This window comes from Anomaloglossus baeobatrachus, chromosome 7 (genome assembly GCF_048569485.1).
Source record: "Anomaloglossus baeobatrachus isolate aAnoBae1 chromosome 7, aAnoBae1.hap1, whole genome shotgun sequence".
Lineage (NCBI taxonomy): Eukaryota > Metazoa > Chordata > Amphibia > Anura > Aromobatidae > Anomaloglossus > Anomaloglossus baeobatrachus.
This window is the reverse complement of record NC_134359.1, coordinates 280,297,389-280,317,248: the sequence shown is the minus strand read 5'-3', so window position 1 is coordinate 280,317,248 and position 19,860 is coordinate 280,297,389. Positions and strand designations below refer to the sequence as shown.

The 19,860-nt window shown below is 47.3% G+C and overlaps 1 protein-coding gene across 4 annotated transcripts in view; it reads right to left on the bottom strand.

Annotated features, from left to right (window-relative positions):
- Window positions 1-19,860, bottom strand: part of LOC142245496 (ankyrin repeat and fibronectin type-III domain-containing protein 1-like) — a 257,525-nt gene that overhangs the window by 143,032 nt on the left and 94,633 nt on the right. For all 4 annotated transcript variants that reach the window (XM_075318239.1, XM_075318240.1, XM_075318241.1 and 1 more), the window contains one exon: window positions 12,447-12,487. In XM_075318239.1, coding sequence (XP_075174354.1) covers window positions 12,447-12,487 — 41 coding nt within the window. The remainder of the gene's footprint in view (window positions 1-12,446; window positions 12,488-19,860) is intronic.

Here is a 19,860-nt window from a genome sequence, read left to right as displayed (position 1 = left end):
CCAAGGGAAACGTTTTTTTTTTCCAAAGCAGAAAACCCCTTTAAAGTAAGGTCTGACCGCTCTGGCCTAGATTTCCAAGGGTGGTCTAATGTGTAGTCTATATGCATTACGGGGTCTGCTTTTTAGGGAATGACCTACAAAAATAAGAGCGGCCTAAGGGAAGAAAAACAAAAATGTGTGTAAAATTTGGTGCAAGGTTTTGCCTAATGAAGCACTGGGACATAAAGTGGGGAGGGTACCACGTCCCGTAGCTGTGATTTGGGTTTCTGTGCCCTTCGATGTTATTGAGGGTCTTGCGGCTCTTATAAGGGTCTAGATCTGTTACTGGGGGTCCTTGCTCTTCGATGTTATTGAGAGTTTCGTGGCTCCTATAAGGGTCTAGATCTCTTACTGGGGATCCTGTGCCCTTCGATGTTATAGAGGGTCTTGTGGGTCTAGATATGTTACTGGGGTTCCTTGCCCTCCGATATGATTGAGGGCCTTGTGGTTCTAATAAGGGTCTAGATATGTTTTTGGGGTTCCTGTGCCCTTCGATGTTATTGAGGGTCTCGTGGGTCAAGATATGTTACTGGGGTTCCTTGCCCTTCGATGTTACTGAGGGTCTTGTGGCTCTTAAAAGGGTGTAGATCTGTTATTGGGGTTCCTGTGCCCTTCAATGTTATTGAGGATCTTGTGGCTCTTAGGTCCTAGATCTGTTACTGGGGTTACTTGCCCTTCAATGTTATTGAGGGTCTATTGGCTCTTAGGGTCTTGTGGGTTTAAATCTGTTACTGGGGTTCCTTGAGGGTCTTGTGGCTCTTAAAAGGGTTCAGATCTGTTACTGGGGTTCCTTGCCCTTTGATGTTATTGAGGGTCTTGTGGCTCTTAGGGTCTAAATCTGTTACTGGGGTTCCTTGCCCTTCAATGTTATTGAGGGTCTTATCTCTTCTTGGGGTTCCTGTTAGAGGGTCCATTGCTTCATATTAGCGGTCTGAACTATCCTAAATGGTCTAGGACCATTTTTGGGGTCTTTGGTTGTAGCTTTTACCTGGGTGGTGGGAGATACCATTATTGAGACTCCTTAGTTTCCTATGCTTGTTATAAGGGTCTATAGCTGCTAGTGGGGGTCCTGTGCCTGGGAGAATTATTGAGGGTCCTGTGGCCGTTACAGGGTCTATAATGGGGTGTTCTGCGCCTGTTGGGGTGCAGGAACCACGGCACTGAAATTTACAGAAAAATTGCCAATTTTGGCAAACAGCCCTATAGTAGCTATCGTGCCCCATGAATGATGGAAGCAGGAAGGTGTAGAAGGCTGGTATGGTTCTTCATTTTGGGGGTTCACATGGACCTCATGGTGAAGACTGACTGTATAAAGCAGGGTTAACTCCTATTCAGTCCCTCGCTGAAAACTGCTGAGAAATATTTTCCTGCCCCAGCATCTGAATCCTGACATTTATCACCAGCCCATGCCAAGACAGATTTTTTTTGTTTTTAATGCCACTTTCCCAAGTAATTAACATATTATTTTTCCATCAGCTCAGGCTCGGAATCCAGCCCTGGGGGGCCGGTGTACCTCCCGCGTCCTTCAGCATGGTATAATGTCTGTTCTATACAAGGTGGCTGTAAATAGTGGTAGAAGTGCCCTCTTTCTCTGCCGGGTGCATGAATAGAGGGCTCTATTCTCTTGTGCATTAATGATAGAGAACACTTATGAGCACATTCACACACGGCTCCAAGAAACTGACTTACCACATAATTCCACAACAGCAGCGGAGGACTCTGGGTAATGCCATGCAAATGACTGGCCATAGAGAGGGCTAAGTGTCAGGAGGATTAGGGCAAAGAGGTTTTACATGAAATTGAAGTAAAAAGCTAATGTACTAAGAAAGCAAATTCTGCAGGGTTTACAGTATGGACGATGCACGCGTCAGCCCAGAAGACGTGATAAGGTATCTAATGCCCCGACATTACCTGAGAAACGATATCTACTGCAGTACAAGCTCCCAAACAAGTGCCCTGTACCCGCCTACAAGTGCTTCCTACATCCACACAAGCGCCCTGCACCACCTCCCTGCACCCCCGCACAAGCGCCCTGCACCACCTCCCTGCACCCCCGCACAAGCGCCCTGCACCACCTCCCTGCACCCCCGCACAAGCGCCCTGCACCCCCGCACAAGCGCCCTGCACCACCTCCCTGCACCCCCGCACAAGCGCCCTGCACCACCTCCCTGCACCCCCGCACAAGCGCCCTGCACCCCCACACAAGCACCCTGCACCACCTCCCTGCACCCCCGCACAAGCGCCCTGCACCACCTCCCTGCACCCCCGCACAAGTGCCCTGCACCACCTCCCTGCACCCCCGCACAAGTGCCCTGCACCACCTCCCTGCACCCCCGCACAAGTGCCCTGCACCCCCGCACAAGCGCCCTGCACCACCTCCCTGCACACCCGCACAAGCGCCCTGCACCACCGCACAAGCGCCCTGCACCCCCACACAAGCGCCCTGCACCCCCGCACAAGCGCCCTGCACCCCCGCACAAGCGCCCTGCACCACCTCCCTGCACCCCCACACAAGCGCCCTGCACCACCTCCCTGCACCCCCGCACAAGCGCCCTGCACCACCTCCCTGCACTCCCGCACAAGCGCCCTGCACCACCTCCCTGCACCCCCGCACAAGCGCCCTGCACCACCTCCCTGCACTCCCGCACAAGCGCCCTGCACCCCCACACAAGCACCCTGCACCACCTCCCTGCACCCCCGCACAAGCGCCCTGCACCACCTCCCTGCACCCCCGCACAAGTGCCCTGCACCACCTCCCTGCACCCCCCGCACAAGTGCCCTGCACCACCTCCCTGCACCCCCGCACAAGTGCCCTGCACCCCCGCACAAGCGCCCTGCACCACCTCCCTGCACCCCCGCACAAGCGCCCTGCACCACCGCACAAGCGCCCTGCACCCCCACACAAGCGCCCTGCACCCCCGCACAAGCGCCCTGCACCCCCGCACAAGCGCCCTGCACCACCTCCCTGCACCCCCACACAAGCGCCCTGCACCACCTCCCTGCACCCCCGCACAAGCGCCCTGCACCACCTCCCTGCACCCCCACACAAGCGCCCTGCACCACCTCCCTGCACCCCCGCACAAGCGCCCTGCACCACCTCCCTGCACTCCCGCACAAGCGCCCTGCACCACCTCCCTGCACCCCCGCACAAGCGCCCTGCACCACCTCCCTGCACTCCCGCACAAGCGCCCTGCACCACCTCCCTGCACCCCCGCACAAGCGCCCTGCACCACCTCCCTGCACCCCCGCACAAGCGCCCTGCACCACCTCCCTGCACCCCCGCACAAGCGCCCTGCACCCCCGCACAAGCGCCCTGCACCCCCGCACAAGCGCCCTGCACCACCTCCCTGCACCCCCACACAAGCGCCCTGCACCACCTCCCTGCACCCCCGCACAAGCGCCCTGCACCACCTCCCTGCACCCCCGCACAAGCGCCCTGCACCACCTCCCTGCACCCCCGCACAAGCGCCCTGCACCCCCGCACAAGCGCTCTGCACCACCTCCCTGCATCCCCGCACAAACGCCCTGCACCACCTCCCTGCACCCCCGCACAAGCGCCCTGCACCACCTCCCTGCACCCCCGCACAAACGCCCTGCACCACCTCCCTGCACCCCCGCACAAGCGCCCTGCACCACCTCCCTGCACCCCTGCACAAGCGCCCTGCACCACCTCCCTGCACCCCCGCACAAGCGCCCTGCACCCCCGCACAAGCGCCCTGCACCACCTCCCTGCACTCCCGCACAAGCGCCCTGCACCACCTCCCTGCACCCCCGCACAAACGCCCTGCACCACCTCCCTGCACCCCCGCACAAGCGCCCTGCACCACCTCCCTGCACCCCCGCACAAGCGCCCTGCACCACCTCCCTGCACCCCCGCACAAGCGCCCTGCACCCCCGCACAAGCGCCCTGCACCACCTCCCTGCACCCCCACACAAGCGCCCTGCACCACCTCCCTGCACCCCCGCACAAGCGCCCTGCACCACCTCCCTGCACCCCCGCACAAGCGCCCTGCACCCCCGCACAAGCGCCCTGCACCACCTCCCTGCACCCCCGCACAAACGCCCTGCACCACCTCCCTGCACCCCCGCACAAGCGCCCTGCACCCCCGCACAAGCGCCCTGCACCACCTCCCTGCACTCCCGCACAAGCGCTCTGCACCCCCGCACAAGCGCCCTGCACCACCTCCCTGCACAAGCGCCCTGCACCCCCGCACAAGCGCCCTGCACCACCTCCCTGCACCCCCGCACAAGCGCTCTGCACCCCCGCACAAGCGCTCTGCACCCCCGCACAAGCGCACTGCACCACCTCCCTGCACTCCCGCACAAGCGCCCTGCACCACCTCCCTCCACCCCCGCACAAGCGCCCTGCACCACCTCCCTGCACCCCCGCACAAGCGCCCTGCACCACCTCCCTGCATCCCCGCACAAGCGCCCTGCACTACCGCCCTACACTCCTGCACCAGCGCCCTACACTCCCGCACCAGCGCCCTACACTCCCGCACCAGCGCCTTACACTGCCGCACAAATGCGTTGTACTCGCACAAGATCTCTCCACACTCACACAAGTTTTCCGTAACCCACACACATTCCCTACACAAGTTCCTGTACGTCCATATAAATTTCATATACTTCCATACGAGGTCCATATACGTCCAAACTTCCATGTACTTAGATTTTTTTTTTACATATTTATGACAAGTGAACTGTCCTCTTTAAGGGCGTTTTCTAAAATCCAAGTGAATGTCTCAAAACCCCTTTGCTGGATATTGAGCCATGCAAGCCCGTTTAAGATGTCACATCCTATGACCATAACCGCCAATCATGGCAATAGTTGTGTGGATGTGACGTCACTACCTAGATGACTAGCAGCTGGGCAAGCACTGGTCCGCTCCAGACAATTACTCAGGCTATATTGTGGCCGTCTGATATAATGTATCTCAGGATTAATAAGGAATCTGAGCCCTTTCATGCCCTGCAGTTGTTGGGACCATATTTGTAGGGTAGCAACAGGGTGATCAAGGGAACAGACCGATGCCAGGACCAAGGCGGGAGGTCTACGGGAGAGGTCTCCGGGAGTCATTCCTGTGGTCAGACAACAGATGAAGAGAAAGAAATCGGGCTGGCGATCAACATTGTGAGAGCAGAACTAACACTTCAGAGCCTGCGCTCGATGGAAAGGGGTAAAAATACCACTCCGCTCTAAATCATCACCACGACCTAGTGCGTGAAGGAACTGCAGACAATCTACAGAATTATCCATCACAACGAGACTGTCACACTGCAGACTGTACATAATGCTCATTTTATTGTATGTGAATGAGATATCCATCCCTCTACATCATAGCATGATGGATGGATGGAGAGGCCGGACAAAATTGTTGCCACTTTTCCAAAATTGTGGATAAACAACTCTGTTTTCAAGCATGTGATACTCTTTCAAACTCAACAGTGGCAAGTAACAGGTGTGGGCAATATGAAAATCACACCAGAAGCCAGATAAAAGGGGGAGAAGTTGACTTAATCTTTTCATTGTGTATTTGTCTGTGCTACACTAACCATGGAGATCAGAAAAAGGAGAAGAGAACTGTCTGAGAACCAAAATTGTTGAAAAATATCAACAATCTCAAGTTCCGAGTCCATCTCCAGGGATATTGATGTTCCTTTGTCCAAGGTGCGCTACAAATCAAAATGTTTTCAACACATGGTACTGTAGCTAATCTCCCTGGACGTGAATGGCAGAACACAATTGATGACAGGTTGTAACGCAGATAGATTGGATGGTGAAAAGCAGCTTCAATCAAGTTCCAAAGAAATAAAAGCTGTCCTGCAGGCTCAGGGGGCATCAGTGTCAGCGCAAACTGTCAACATTTGAATTAAATGAAACTATAGAGGAAACCCAGGAGGACCCTACTGCTGACACAGACAGAAAATGCTAGATCGCAGTTTGCCGAAATAAGTGTGAGTAACCAAAATCCAGTGGACAGAGGAGACCAAAATGGACCTTTTGATAAAAAATCATTCTACTGTTCAATGAAAACGGAATGAAGTCTACAATGTAAAGAACACTGCACCTACAGTCACGCATGGTGGAGGTCAGAGATTTTTTGGAGTTGTTTTTTATGCCTCTGGCACTGGGGGCCTTGACTGTACAAAACATCATGAAATCTGAAGATTACCACAGGATTTTGGGTGGCAATGTAAAGCCCAGTGTCAGAAAGCTGAGTTTGTGTCCTAGGTCATGGTGAATGACACCACACGTGCGGTTCTCGGTCACCAGTGTGCGGCTCGGGCAGGAGGGTCACAATGCCGCACACTGTGTACGCACATAATGTAATCAGTGAGCAGGAAATGATCCGTAGGAATGTGCCATGGATACAATAAAGAAAAGCGTCATTGCTAAACACAAACTATTAGCAGTCTGTGTACCACCAAACGCGTGGTGACTCATGAAAGTCTTTTCATAGCTCATACCGGAGCCAAAAAGGAGATAATGCCAAGCTGACGCTAACCCTGCCGTGTGCTTTATGAATAAATAGTGGTTAGGAAAAAGAAATCATCATCCATGGACCAGCACTTAAAGGAGTTGTCCAGAAAAGTAAAATTATTTTTGATTATGGCTTAGAAAGGCATAAAGCAATAAAATAAGTCACACTTTCATTAGGATAATGCCCCGGCTACACAGAAAAAAGGCTAAAGAGTTTAAAGGGGTATTCCATGCTTACTATTTTGAGGAGTTCTCTTTAGGAGAGGCCATCAGCAGCGCCATTTTGAAGCTGGGTCTTGCAGCTTAGCTCCCATTTACCTCAATACGAGCCGAGCTGCAATACCGGGAACGGCCACCACACAAAGAACTAGCACTGTTTACACACGGAGCTGAACATTGGGGGTGCCGGATGTCAGAGCCCCAATAATCAGATATTAATGACGTGTCCTAGGAATAGATTATTAGTACCATAAACCTGGAAAATCCCTTTAAGGCAATGGCTCGTCTCCAAATACCCCAGATTTCAATGGGATGGATCATCTTTGGGAAGTGCCGGAAAATTATAGGGACTCTAGATTGTGAGCCCCAATGGGGACAGAGTTGCCAATGTATGTAAAGGGCTGTGGAATTAATAGTGCTATATAAGTGAAATAATAATAATAATAATAATAATAATAATAATAATAATAATAATATGACGTCTGATCCACGGAGGATGCACCAACACAATACAATGGCTATCTCCGTACATGACAGCTCCAGATTCTTTGTACACTAAGGAACCTTTTTCCTAGCAGGGAGCCACATTTGCAATTTGATTCCCAGATTGCAGAAGTAGCAGTAAAATACCTCGAACAGTTACCAAACTCCCCCCATCCCGAGATCTGCACTCATCAAACCCCAAACAATTACATTTAGCAAGTGCTGATGATAGATCGGCTCTCACACAGAGATCTGCGTCGCTGTCAGGTCCCTCGTTTTGCACTGCAGCTTTCACAAACAGATCGGGTACCAGTATCGCTTTGCGTGAGTGATACTGCTTCCAGTCACCAGGGGGAGCCAACCGCTTTAGAACTGACCGCGACACAGATCTGTATGTGAGAGCCCATTCACCTGCCATCTCTAATTGTTAGGGGTCTGGTAAGTGCGATTCTTTTAGGGGGTGTCTGCTTTCTTTTGGGGGTAATCTTAGCAGTACATAGAGAATAATATATTTAAGCAGATCATTTAACCCTTTGTAAATATGGTCTGTACCCACCACTATAGCACTGGACCATGAGAATAGCAGATCAGATAAGAAAATGTGCATCTGAGCCAGTAATAGGAAGAACACAAAATGTTGATGTTCCAGAAAGTGATGACAGGATTAGTTTTAAATAAATGTGGATTGTTGTTCAATACATCCCCTAAAAATAAACCCAAGTGCATCTTTCAGAGCAAAAAATAATACAAGCCTGTCTTATTTTTGGGGAAACATTATACGATCCAAATTTTCTGCACTGACAAAAAGTGAAGTTATAACATTGTGGCTCACGGCAGCCACCACTAGGGGGAGCTCACAATCTCACCGTATACAGCTGATACATTGAACTGAATAGTAGCACAGAATACGTGAGTGCCCTCTAGTGGTCAGTAATTTAAATGTATTGTGCATCTGTCTCTGCAGAGGATTTGGAGCTTTGCATCAGAAAAAAACAGGGTGCCGACCACTATAGAGTGTAGAAATCAGAGGAAGGCAGAAGGTGGACATATGTCGTATACAATAAGGAAGCTTCTTCCCACTCAGTGTATGCAGCCTGCAGGGATATACCGTATCTATATAACTGTGCAAGGTTTCTCTGCTAACAAAAGTGTATTGTGCAACCTGTGCGACTTCACAATACAGCACAATGATCACCGACCCGCATGAAATCCTATAACCCTATCCCCTATTATTGCTGGTGCAGCTGATAACCGCACACGACACCGGGTTTTCTTGCTGCTAAGACACAGAAATGATGCAGCCTTTATTATATTGTGATCTGCTGGGGGGGAAATATGAGCGCGAAGTAAGAATGAGGAAACGTGGAGTCACGTATGGCATCGCCTTACAACCTGGATTGCAAATGGATCACTTCTCTGTTTGCTAAAAATGTGTGTAGTCAAGATATCCACTAAGGGGATGTCATGGAGGTGTCAGGGGTGACAGACAGTCATGTGGCTTCTGGCCATAGAAGGTTACAGCGTTTGGCTGTGCAGAATGCTCCCTGACTTTCCATTGTTCCTGCTGTCAGTATTCATTGGTATAAGTAGCTTTCCTGTTGGGCTAATCCCGCTCCCTTTTGGACCCAGCATGAGCTCACCTTCCACCCACCTGCTGATCATCAGCATTATCATGGTGCTTTTATATCCCTTGCTTCCTGGGACTGGTGCTGGTGATATTCTTCAGGTTAATTGAGCTCTGGATGCAAGCAGGTGGCTTGTACTCCTCTGTGGTATCGCTGCAGACAACTCTGCTGAACTTCTACCTACCTGAGCCATCTGTGGATAAGCAGTTCATGCATTTTCCCCCTGTGTGTCTCTTTGTGTCCTCTATAGTGTTTAGTGGGGTTGATGAAGAGCTCTTCCCACCTGTTTCCTATTTAAGGCCCAGCTCTAGGGATATCTAGGGTCAGGTATCCGGCTCGGCGCATAAGTGCAGAACCTATCTAGGGTGGTGAGGGACCCCAGGGACCAGCAGTAGGTTTGGTCAGGGGTTACCATCTTCTCTTTCCCTAGACACAGGGGTCCCTGTGATGCTAGCCACTACTGACAAAAAGTATGGGAGGAAGAGAAGTCAGGAAAGCCAGGGTCTGTTAACAGGAGGACACGTATGAGCACAATGAGAAAACAGAGGCGTAGTCAGGTCAATATCGGAGGGTCAGAAATCCAGGAGAACACATAATAAGTTCAGGGAGAAAGCAGAGACGTGGTCAGGTAATGATTCAGGGAGAAAGCAAAGACGTGGTCAGGTAACGGTTCAGGGAGAAAGCAGAGACGTGGTCAGGTAACGGTTCAGGGAGAAAGCAGAGACGTGATCAGGTAACGGTTCAGGGAGAAAGCAGAGACGTGGTCAGGTAACGGTTCAGGGAGAAAGCAGAGACGTGGTCAGGTAACGGTTCAGGGAGAAAGCAGAGACGTGGTCAGGTAACGGTCAGAGGTCAAAAAAGGCAGGAGGTCATGACTGGAACAGGGAATGGGCAGAGAGGAGTCAAATAAAAGTCTGGGGTCAGAGAACAAAGATCAGAACACTAGCAGAGACACAAGCCAACAGCACAACTGCAGAATCAGAAAATACAACTGGCGAGATTCTGGGGGAGCATGCTCAATAAAGAAGCCTGAGCAATTACCATGAAGGTGGGGCACCTGAGAGATAAGCACCAACATGGAATCGAGTGCTGCCAATGAAACTGCTAGCTCAGTAACTCAGGAAAGCACAGCAGAGCATCTCCAAAGGCAAGATGCTCTGCACAGAGGAATAGTGACAGTCCCCTTCCCTTTTGCCGTGCGCTTGGTACTTCCCCGTACCTAGCATGACAGGGGAGCAAGCTGAAGGCAGCTTTATGGGTGGTCTTCACATTATAGGTGGTATGAAGGACACAATACCTGGTTTCTCATGACCTGAGCTTACAGCAGCATAGGCACATATCAGACCGATGGGAAATGGATGGTGCCGCATTACGGACATGAGAACAGTCTCTAGCATAAATAGTCAAGACTACTACTGGTGTAAGTAATCCATATATTAACCAGAAATCCCATTACTTATTAAAGGGAATCCGCCATGACAATTTTACTACTAAAACTAGTGACAAGTCTATATAAGTCCCAGTTCATCAATAAAAATGATACCGTTCTGTCTTTAGTAATCTGATGTTGGCAGTGCTGAGAAATCAAGCTCATGCCCCAAGGAAATTAGCTCTTCTCGGCTATTTTGCATGTGGCTTCCAAGCTTGATTTCTCAGCACCAGCTCATCACATTACTGCAGAGCAGGTATCACTTTCATTGTTGTACTGGGACCTATACAGACTTGCTGCTAGTTTCATTAGTAAAATTGTCCCTACAGGTTCACGCCAGTGCTGCAATGTGCACAGAGCTGATGACCGCAGGGGACCCGTGTTCACACACATGAAGAGCTGCAGCAGAAACAGCTGGGTTACATGGGGGCCTAACATATTCCCCAGCCGTGGAAGGGAACAGGTGCCGGCAGATTAAACTGCTGCTGTTTATTAGCGTGGACCAATTCCCAATTCCTGAGCATCCAAGTCCACGAGATACACATGCGGTACGTGAATTGGGATGTACCCAATGCGGTCAGCAAAAAGGACAAAGACCACGGTGACGCCTCTGCTCCCTCCAAAAATAATTCACAGCAGGGTAAAATTACCGCTATTACGTGAGCACTGCAGTGTACAGCACTGTGCTGTTATTAGGGCAGTGCATGGCGGTATTACTTAAGTACTGTATTGTTTAAGCATTATATGGCAGTATTATTAAAGCACTGTATGGCAAAATTACTTGTGTACTGAATGGCGATATTATTTCAGCCCTTTATGACAGCATTATTTGGACAATGTGTAGTGCCATTATTTAAGCACTGTATGATGGTTTTACTTGGGCACTATTTGGCAGTATTTTTGCCGCAACTGTATAGTAATATTATAGAAGCACTTTATGACTATTATTATGACAATGTTTACTGATATTATTTAAACACTGCATGGTAGTATTTATGCACCCTATGGCAGCATTATTTAAGCAACATATGGCTGCATTATTTATGCGCCACACGGCCACATTATTTAAACAACATGCGGCCGCATTATTTAAGCACTATATGGCCGCATGATTAAAGCACTATATGGTAGCATTATTTAAGCGCCATAGGTCTACATTATTTAAGCACTATACGGCCACATTATTTAAGCAATATATGGCTGCATTATTTAAGCACTATACATCGGTAATATTTAAGCACTACACAGCTGTAATATTTAAGCGCTATATGGCCACATTACTTAAGCGCTATACGGCTGTAATATTTAAGCACTATATGGCAGCATTACTTAAGTATCATACGGCCACAATAATTAAGCACTATACAGCCACATTAGGCACTATATGGCTGTAATATTTAAGCGCTATATGGCAGTATTACTTAAGCACTATACAGCTGTATTATTTAAGCACTATGTGGCAACATTATTTAAGCACCATACGGCAACATTATTTAAGAACTATATAGCCGTAATCTTTAAGCACTATATGGCAGCATTACTTAACACTAGAACTAATGGACTCGTGACACCTATATAGAAATACATAGTGCAAAGTAGTCAAAAGGACTACCTCAGTAGTTCTAGTGTTAAGCACTATATGGCAGCATTATTTAAGTACTACATGGCCACATTATTTAAACACCATACAGCCACATTATTTCAGCACTATATGGCAACATTATTTCAGCACTATATGGCTACATTCTTTAAGCACTATATGGCAGCATTATTTGGGCACTGTAACAGTAGTATTTATGCACTGTATACTGCTTTTATTTGAGCACAATATGGAAATTCGTTAAAGGACTATTGCTGTGATTGTGCTACTTGATCCAGCCCTAAGTACAAAGACCCCTGCACTGTACCGTCCTATACCACACATAACGTACAGCCGGTTTCCTATTCCATCTATAAGCTGCTTGAACAAAATTATTTCTATGCTACAATTACAGTGGGTTATTTATTTTTTCACGCTGCTGTACATTATAAAGCAGGTTATTATATTCTCTGTATAGGCATGCCATGACTATCCGCTGTCACTACGCAGCACGTACGCTTTCCTGCGGTATTAATTCCCATTGAATAGGCTGTAGTAACAGATAAGTGACAAGGAAGGAGTTCTTACCTTGGTGTTTGAAATTCTTTCCGGTCCGCTGACCCCAGACTCTGTAAGACAAGAAAGATCCTTTTAGATATGGTTTGCATGGAGGATGAGGAGGAAATTCCACATACATTCCTAACTTGAGAAAGGATTAACTTAATGGTTCCCAACATTATTAGAGCGGAACAATACCCCACCGCTCCCCCCATGCTGACCCCAACATGCTGCATATCTGGCATTATGTGGGGCCCTCTGATAGCAGAGTACTGCGCTATCTCCAACAGTCCCCATAAAGAATGAATGAGCCTGCTCGACCTCTGCGGATCAGTGGGGGTCCCAATGGTCGGCTCCCAGTACCTTATACACTTGGCTCAACCCTCTTAAGATATTTGCTTATTAAGAGCAAGAATATTCTCATCTTAGCAAGTTATTACTTATGCACAGGATTGATGATATAGGCTAGGGGGTGAAACTGCAAGACCCTCACCAATCCCATAAGTGGCGCTCAATTTATTGTCATTGGGACCGGCAGAGATCAGCAAGTTATCACCTATCAAGTAGGGGAGGATAATTCTTCGATACAATTTTGAATGCCTCACGTCACCACTAGGGGGAGCTCCCTGCATCAGGATTCATTCATTAGGATTCAATGGGAGTTGTAAATATCTGCATGCAAAGAGCTCCCTCTGCTGGTGACTGCGAGAAACACAAAATGTGATCCTTATTGACAACTGGGAAGGGGGTAACTGGGGCGTGCGTGGCAGTGTGGCAATATCAAGGCACCTACCAAGGCCAGGATATTTAGATTCAGGGCAAACTGAACCTACAGCCCTAATAATACTGGAGAAACGCTACCCGGTATTTTATTACATCAAGAGACAGATGGATTTGCACAATCTGTCTCTTCATATAATATAATACTGGATAGTTTGTAAAATGAATTATGATATGCTTTCTTTGTCTGTACATAGTGAAACAAGTGTGCTGTGTCAATTACTGATCATGTTTTGGGGGGTAAGTGACATATTGGTGACATATTACTGATAAATTACTGCAAAGGGGCCCACCGGAGGATTCTCCAGCTCTCCGGTGGGCAGTCCAAGTCTGCAGCCACTTACCATTGATTCTTCTAGATCACTTGCACACAATTTTTCAAAGAACTCGGTAAGAGGTTGTTCCAAACATCTTTGAGACCTGACCCCAGATCTTCTGTGTGTGAGGCTTATGTGGATCCTCCTGTCTCTTCATGTGATCTCAGACAGACGAGATAATGTGAGATCAGGGCTCTGCGGGGGCCGGATCATCACTCCCAGGACTTCTTGTTCTTCTTTAAGATTGCGATACTGATTGACATTGGCTGTATGTTTGAAGTCCTTGTCTTGCTGCAGAAAAAATTTGGAGCCAATGACATTACGAACAATCTTCTGTGTAAAGAAAAACAAGGAGTCCTGGAAATGATAATCTGGTCTCTGCAGAGCCCTGACTTCACATGATCCAATCTGTCTCGGATCAATAGACAAAAGGATCCAAACAAGTCTCATCCCCAGAAGATCTGGGGTCAGTTTTCTAAGATGTTTGGCACAACCTCCAGCCGAGTTCTTTGAAAAACTGTGCGCAAGTAACCTAGAAGAATCAATGGTAAAAGGGTGGCAGACTTTGACTGGCCCACCGGAGAGCAGGAGAATCCTCTGGTGGGCCCCTTTCCAGTAATATATCAGTAATATGTCACTAATATGTCACTTACCCCCTAAACATGATCAGTAGTTGGCACAATACACTTGTTTCACTATGTACAGACCAAGGAAGCATCTCATCATTCACTACCAGTATTTTATTACATGAAGAGACAGATAGATCCACACAATCCTTATACACAGAAGATCTGGAGTCAGTTCTCCAAGTTGTTTGGAAAAAACTCCTGCTGAGTTCTTTGAAAAACTGTGTGAAAGTGACCTAGAAGAATCGATGGTAATGGGAGGCAGACTCAGACTGGCCCACTGGAGAATCCTCTGGTGGGCCCTTTTGCAGTAATATGTCACTTACCCCCAAACATGATCAATAGTTTGTACAATTCACTTGTTTCACTATGTACAGACAAAGGAAGCATCTCATCATTCATTTTACAAAGTACCCAGTATTTTATTATATGAAAAGACAGAAGGATCCACAAACTCCTCATACATAAAAGATATGGAGTCAGTTCTCCAAGATGTTTGGAACAACCTCCTGCCAAGTTTTTTGGAAAAACTGTGTGCAAGTGACCAAGAAGACTTGATGGTAAAGAGCGGCAGACTCGGACTGGCCCACTGGAGCAGGAGAATCCTCTGGTGGGCCCCTTTCCAGTAATATATCAGTAATATTAATAAAAAAATATTATTATATATTATTATTATAATATGTCACTAACATGTCACTTACCCCCCAAATATGATCAGTAGTTGGTATAATACACTTGTTTCACTATGTACAGATAAAGGAAGCATCTCATCATTCATTTTACAAACTACCCAGTATTTTATTATATGAAAAGGCAGAAAGATCCGCACAATCCTCATACAAAAAAAAGTTCTGGGGTCAGTTCTCTAAGATGTTTGGAACAACCTCCTGTCGAGTTCTTTGAAACACTGTGTGCAAGTGACCTAGAAGAATCAATGGTAAAGAGAAGCAGACTGGTCCACTGGAGAGCAGGAGAATCCTCTGGTGGGCCCCTTTCTAGTAATATATCAGAAATATTTCCCTAACATGTCACTTACCCCCAAATATGATCAGTTGTTGGCACAATCCACTTGTTTCATTATGCATAGATAATGGAAGCACCTGTCTGGGATCAAGAGATGAAAAGCTCCGCACAAGCATCATACACAGATGACTGGCCCACCGGAGAGCAGGAGAATTCTCCGGTGGGCCCCTTTGCAGTAAATGTCACTTACCTACCAAACATAATCAGTAGTTGGCACAATACACTTGTTTCACAGACAAAGGAAACATCTCATCATTCATTTTACAAATTACCCAGTATATTATTATTATTATTATTATTATTATTATACTAGCTGTACTACCCGGCTTCGCCCGAATTAATAACTGCTGTTAAAATAGAATGTATTAACAAAAATGTATTCTGCACACAAAAACCACAAAACAAATAGATAGAAATGTAATTATAATGTCTGTCTCCCCCTCTGTATATATCTCTCTGTCTCTCTCTCTATCTCTTCGTCTGTCTGTCTCTTTCCCTGTCTGTCTCTGACTGTCTGTCTCTTGCTCCGTCTGTCTCAATCTCTTTCCCTGTCTATCTCTTTCCTTGTCTGTCTATCTATCTGTCTCTTTCCCTGTGTCTGTCTCTTTACCTGTCTTTGTCTGTCCCTTACCCTGTCTCTTTCCCTCTCTTTCCCTGTCTGTCTATCTCTTTCCTTGTCTGTCTATCTATCTGTCTCTTTCCCTGTCTGTCTCTTTCCCTGTGTCTGTCTCTTTACCTGTCTTTGTCGGTCTCTTACCCTGTCTCTTTCCCTGTCTGTCTGTTTCCCTGTGTCTGTCTCTGTCTCTTTGTCTGTGACTGTCTCTTTACCTGTCTCTCTCTTTCCCTGTCAGTCTGTTTCCCTGTGTCTGTCTCTGTCTCTTTGTCTGTGACTGTCTCTTAACCTGTCTCTCTCTTTCCCTGTCAGTCTGTCTCTTTGTCTGTGTCTGTCTCTTTGTGTCTGTCTCTTACCCTGTCTATGTCTGTTTCTTACCCTGTCTGTGTCTGCCTCTTTCCCTGGCTGCATTGTGACATGCCAACATTCCATATAAGGGCGTGGCTGCGCATTCTTCTGAAGTTCTGGCTGCACTGTGGCTCCCAGCTCCATTCGCTTTAATGGAGGCAGGTTTTTTTTGGCAAATAACTGTAAAGCGCGGGGTTAAAATTTCCCCTCAAAACATAGCCTATGATGGTCTCAGGGTCCAGACGTGTGAGTGTGCAAAATTTTGTGGCTGTAGCTGCGACGGTGCGGATGCCAATCCCGGACACACACACACACACATTCAGCTTTATATATTAGATAGAAGCATAGGTAAATTTGTGACTAATATTTGCATGTAGCTGAGAGTCAGTTATTGGTTGGCCCCTGCCGCTGACACTGGAGGGCGTGGGTCAAATATTGATATGATTGAGTCTTCTATTTTGATTATATATATATTTTATAAATCGTTCTTACTGTGCAGATGTTTTTGCACAGTACTGTATATACACGACTAGACATTACTCATACTTCAGAGTCCGTTTCATGGTCATGATATATAGGTTCCTAATGGAGGGACACGACTCCGGTCCGTAATGTCAAAGGTCAGTGTGAACAGCACTCTGTCTGACAAGGTGTTATTAGCCTCTCTGGGGAAGGTTTGCTGCCCCTGCGGTATTCCAGCCCCGCGGGCCCTATTATACACCTGCAGAGATACCGGAAATTCTGCAGATTACTAGTCATTGTCAGACAAAGGAAAACTAATTGGGCATTAGTTACCACTTCATTATCAACTACTTCTTCTCACCTCCAAGCTACAGGCACAAAGCAATCAGTGTGTAAATTGCTGAGCTCCACCAGCACCGCTCTCATACTGGGATTCCTGTGGATAAGGAGTTAACCTTTGACTCTGCGGAGAAGGAGGGGGGCTTCCTGCCTGACTCTTCATGACTTACTCAGTGATTGACTTATTAGAGGAATTCCACCACCAAAATATACATTATATATCACGACGGTACTGTGCAAACGATTTGGTCAGGTGCAGAAAAATGCTGCAACGTAAGAAGCTCTCACAAGTAAGTGTTAATAGTTTATTTTTATCAATTAATAAATTGCATCTAAGTCAGATCGATATCTGGCGTCACTGCCTTTTACCATCAATTCTTCTCGGTCACACTTTTTGCAAGGAGGTTGTTCCAAACATCTGGGAAAAACAACCACAGATCTGCAAAATGCTTCTTACTTCACAGCATTTTGTTTCACACCTGCCTGCACATTTTTGCACAGAAAGTTTGTGAATTTTTCATATTTCTGCAGAAATTTGACCAAAAACTACATCAGATTTTTTTACACAGGTCTTAAGAGAATCAAATGAACGAGTCAAAAATATTAGACTTTGTAGTGATATTGAATCAGCAAAAACATTAGTGCATGCCCTCATCATCTCCCGCTTCGACTACTGCAATCTCCTGCTCTGTGGCCTCCCTTCTAACACTCTTGCACCCCTCCAATCTATCCTAAACTCTGCAGCCCGCTTAATCCACCTCTCCCCTCGCTAGTCCACAGCCTCGCCACTCTGCCAATCCCTTCACTGCACCCTCCCCCTATGCCTAAATAAATGTCACGTCTGAAAATTCTACAAAACCGGTGAGTGCCTCCGTTTTTCTTCATTTATTTGTATTACCACGGCTTTGCATTTTTGGAGTGCACCCCGGCCAGTAGATCTAAGCTCGGGCTCACGCTACACACCTGCAAAGGTGTAACAGAGTGGTGAATCACTGACTTGTTATTGCCGGAGGCATTTTTGAATTGATCTACCCGTCTAAGCTTTAAAGAATAGTGCCCAGTGTTCCTTCTTTATTGATGAATATCTTCACTGGCTTCCCATTGCCCAAAGACTCCAGTTCAAAACATTAACCATGACATACAAAGCCCTCCACAACCTGTCTCCTCCTTAAATCTGTGACCTAGTCTCCCAGTACTTACCTGCACGCAACCTCAGATCCTCACAAGATCTCCTTCTCTACTCCCCTCTCAGCTCCTCTTCCCAGCATCGCATCCAAGATCTCTCCCGTGCCTCCCCCATACTCTGGAATGCTCTACCCCAACATATCAGACCCTCACCTACCAAAGGAAAGCTTCAAGAGGAATCAGTACACCACTGGAAACCAGCTCTGTCCTCACCTATTGTACCCTCACCCATTCCCTGTAGACTGTGAGCCCTCGCGGGCAGGGTCCTTCTCTCCTCCTCGCGGGCAGGGTCCTTCTCTCCTCCTCGCGGGCAGGGTCCTTCTCTCCTCCTCGCGGGCAGGGTCCTTCTCTCCTCCTCGCGGGCAGGGTCCTTCTCTCCTCCTCGCGGGCAGGGTCCTTCTCTCCTCCTCGCGGGCAGGGTCCTTCTCTCCTCCTTGCGGGCAGGGTCCTTCTCTCCTCCTCGCGGGCAGGGTCCTTCTCTCCTCCTCGCGGGCAGGGTCCTCTCCTCCTCTTGTATCAGTCTGTTTTGTATTGTTAATGATTGTTGTACTTGTTTTTATGTATACCCTTTTCACTTGTAAAGCGCTATGGAATAAATGGCGCTATAATAATAAATAATTATATTAGATCATTTTCCTAATTTAAAGAGTGACAAAGTGTATGTGAATCTTTAGGATTTGCAGATAATTTGACGGCGAAATTAGAGTCTGGTCTTTCTCAATCAATGGGATAACAATCAGGTGTGAGTGGGCGAGCTGTTTTATTTGATAAACAGGGATTTAGCAAAGTCTGATCGTCACAACACGATTTGTTGAAGTGTATAATGGAACTAACAAAGGAGTTTTCTGAAGACCTCAGAAGAGTTGTTGATGGTATTCAGCAGGAAAAGGCTACAAAACCATCTCTACATAGTTTGGTCTCCAATCCAGTTAGATTGGAGGAAAATCTGGGCCATTATTACCTTCCCCAGAATTGGTCGACCAGCAATGATCACTACAAGAGCGAGGTTTATAAGACCTTATACAGACGTCTGTTATTATTCACATACACAAAAAAACAGACCAATCTTTACCAGTGTTTTGGATCAGATTGTCATCAGTGTTTGGTCATTGGTGATCCAGACGAAAGCCGGCACGTTCTTTTTCCATAGAAGTGTTTGCTCATTGTGTCAATTTTCACAAATCAGACTTTCATTTTTTGACGTCTGGTTTTAAATTGGATATGTCTCCATGTTTTGGAGCGGACCAGTCACTTCTGCAAACAATACACCGAGATGTGAACATGCACCTATTAGGGTCGGTACACACATTGCAGATTTGTCGTATTTTTTATTCGCAGATTTGTCACAATTTCCTGATACCAGCAAAGTGAATGTAAATCACGATGTTTCACACACACGTTGCTTATTTTCTTCTTGCAAATTTAAATCTGCAGCATGTGAGTTTTTCCTGCAGATTTCACTCGTACTAAGTGAGCGGGAAAAATGTGCACCAAAACTGCATGTAAAAAAGCGCCGAAAAAGAGGCAAAACGGGTGTTTTTTCGCTGTATTTGTCCTGAAATTTCTGCACCATGTGTGCACATAGTCTTATAGTCGCTGAGGATCACGCATAGACGTCACATGTGAAAAACAGAAGTCTGAATGAGCCTCAATTGTCTGTGAGGTCACAAAGACACCCAAAGTAAACCTCTAAGCAACTAAAGGCCTCTCTCACATTAGCTAATGTTAATGTTCATGAGTCCACCATCAGG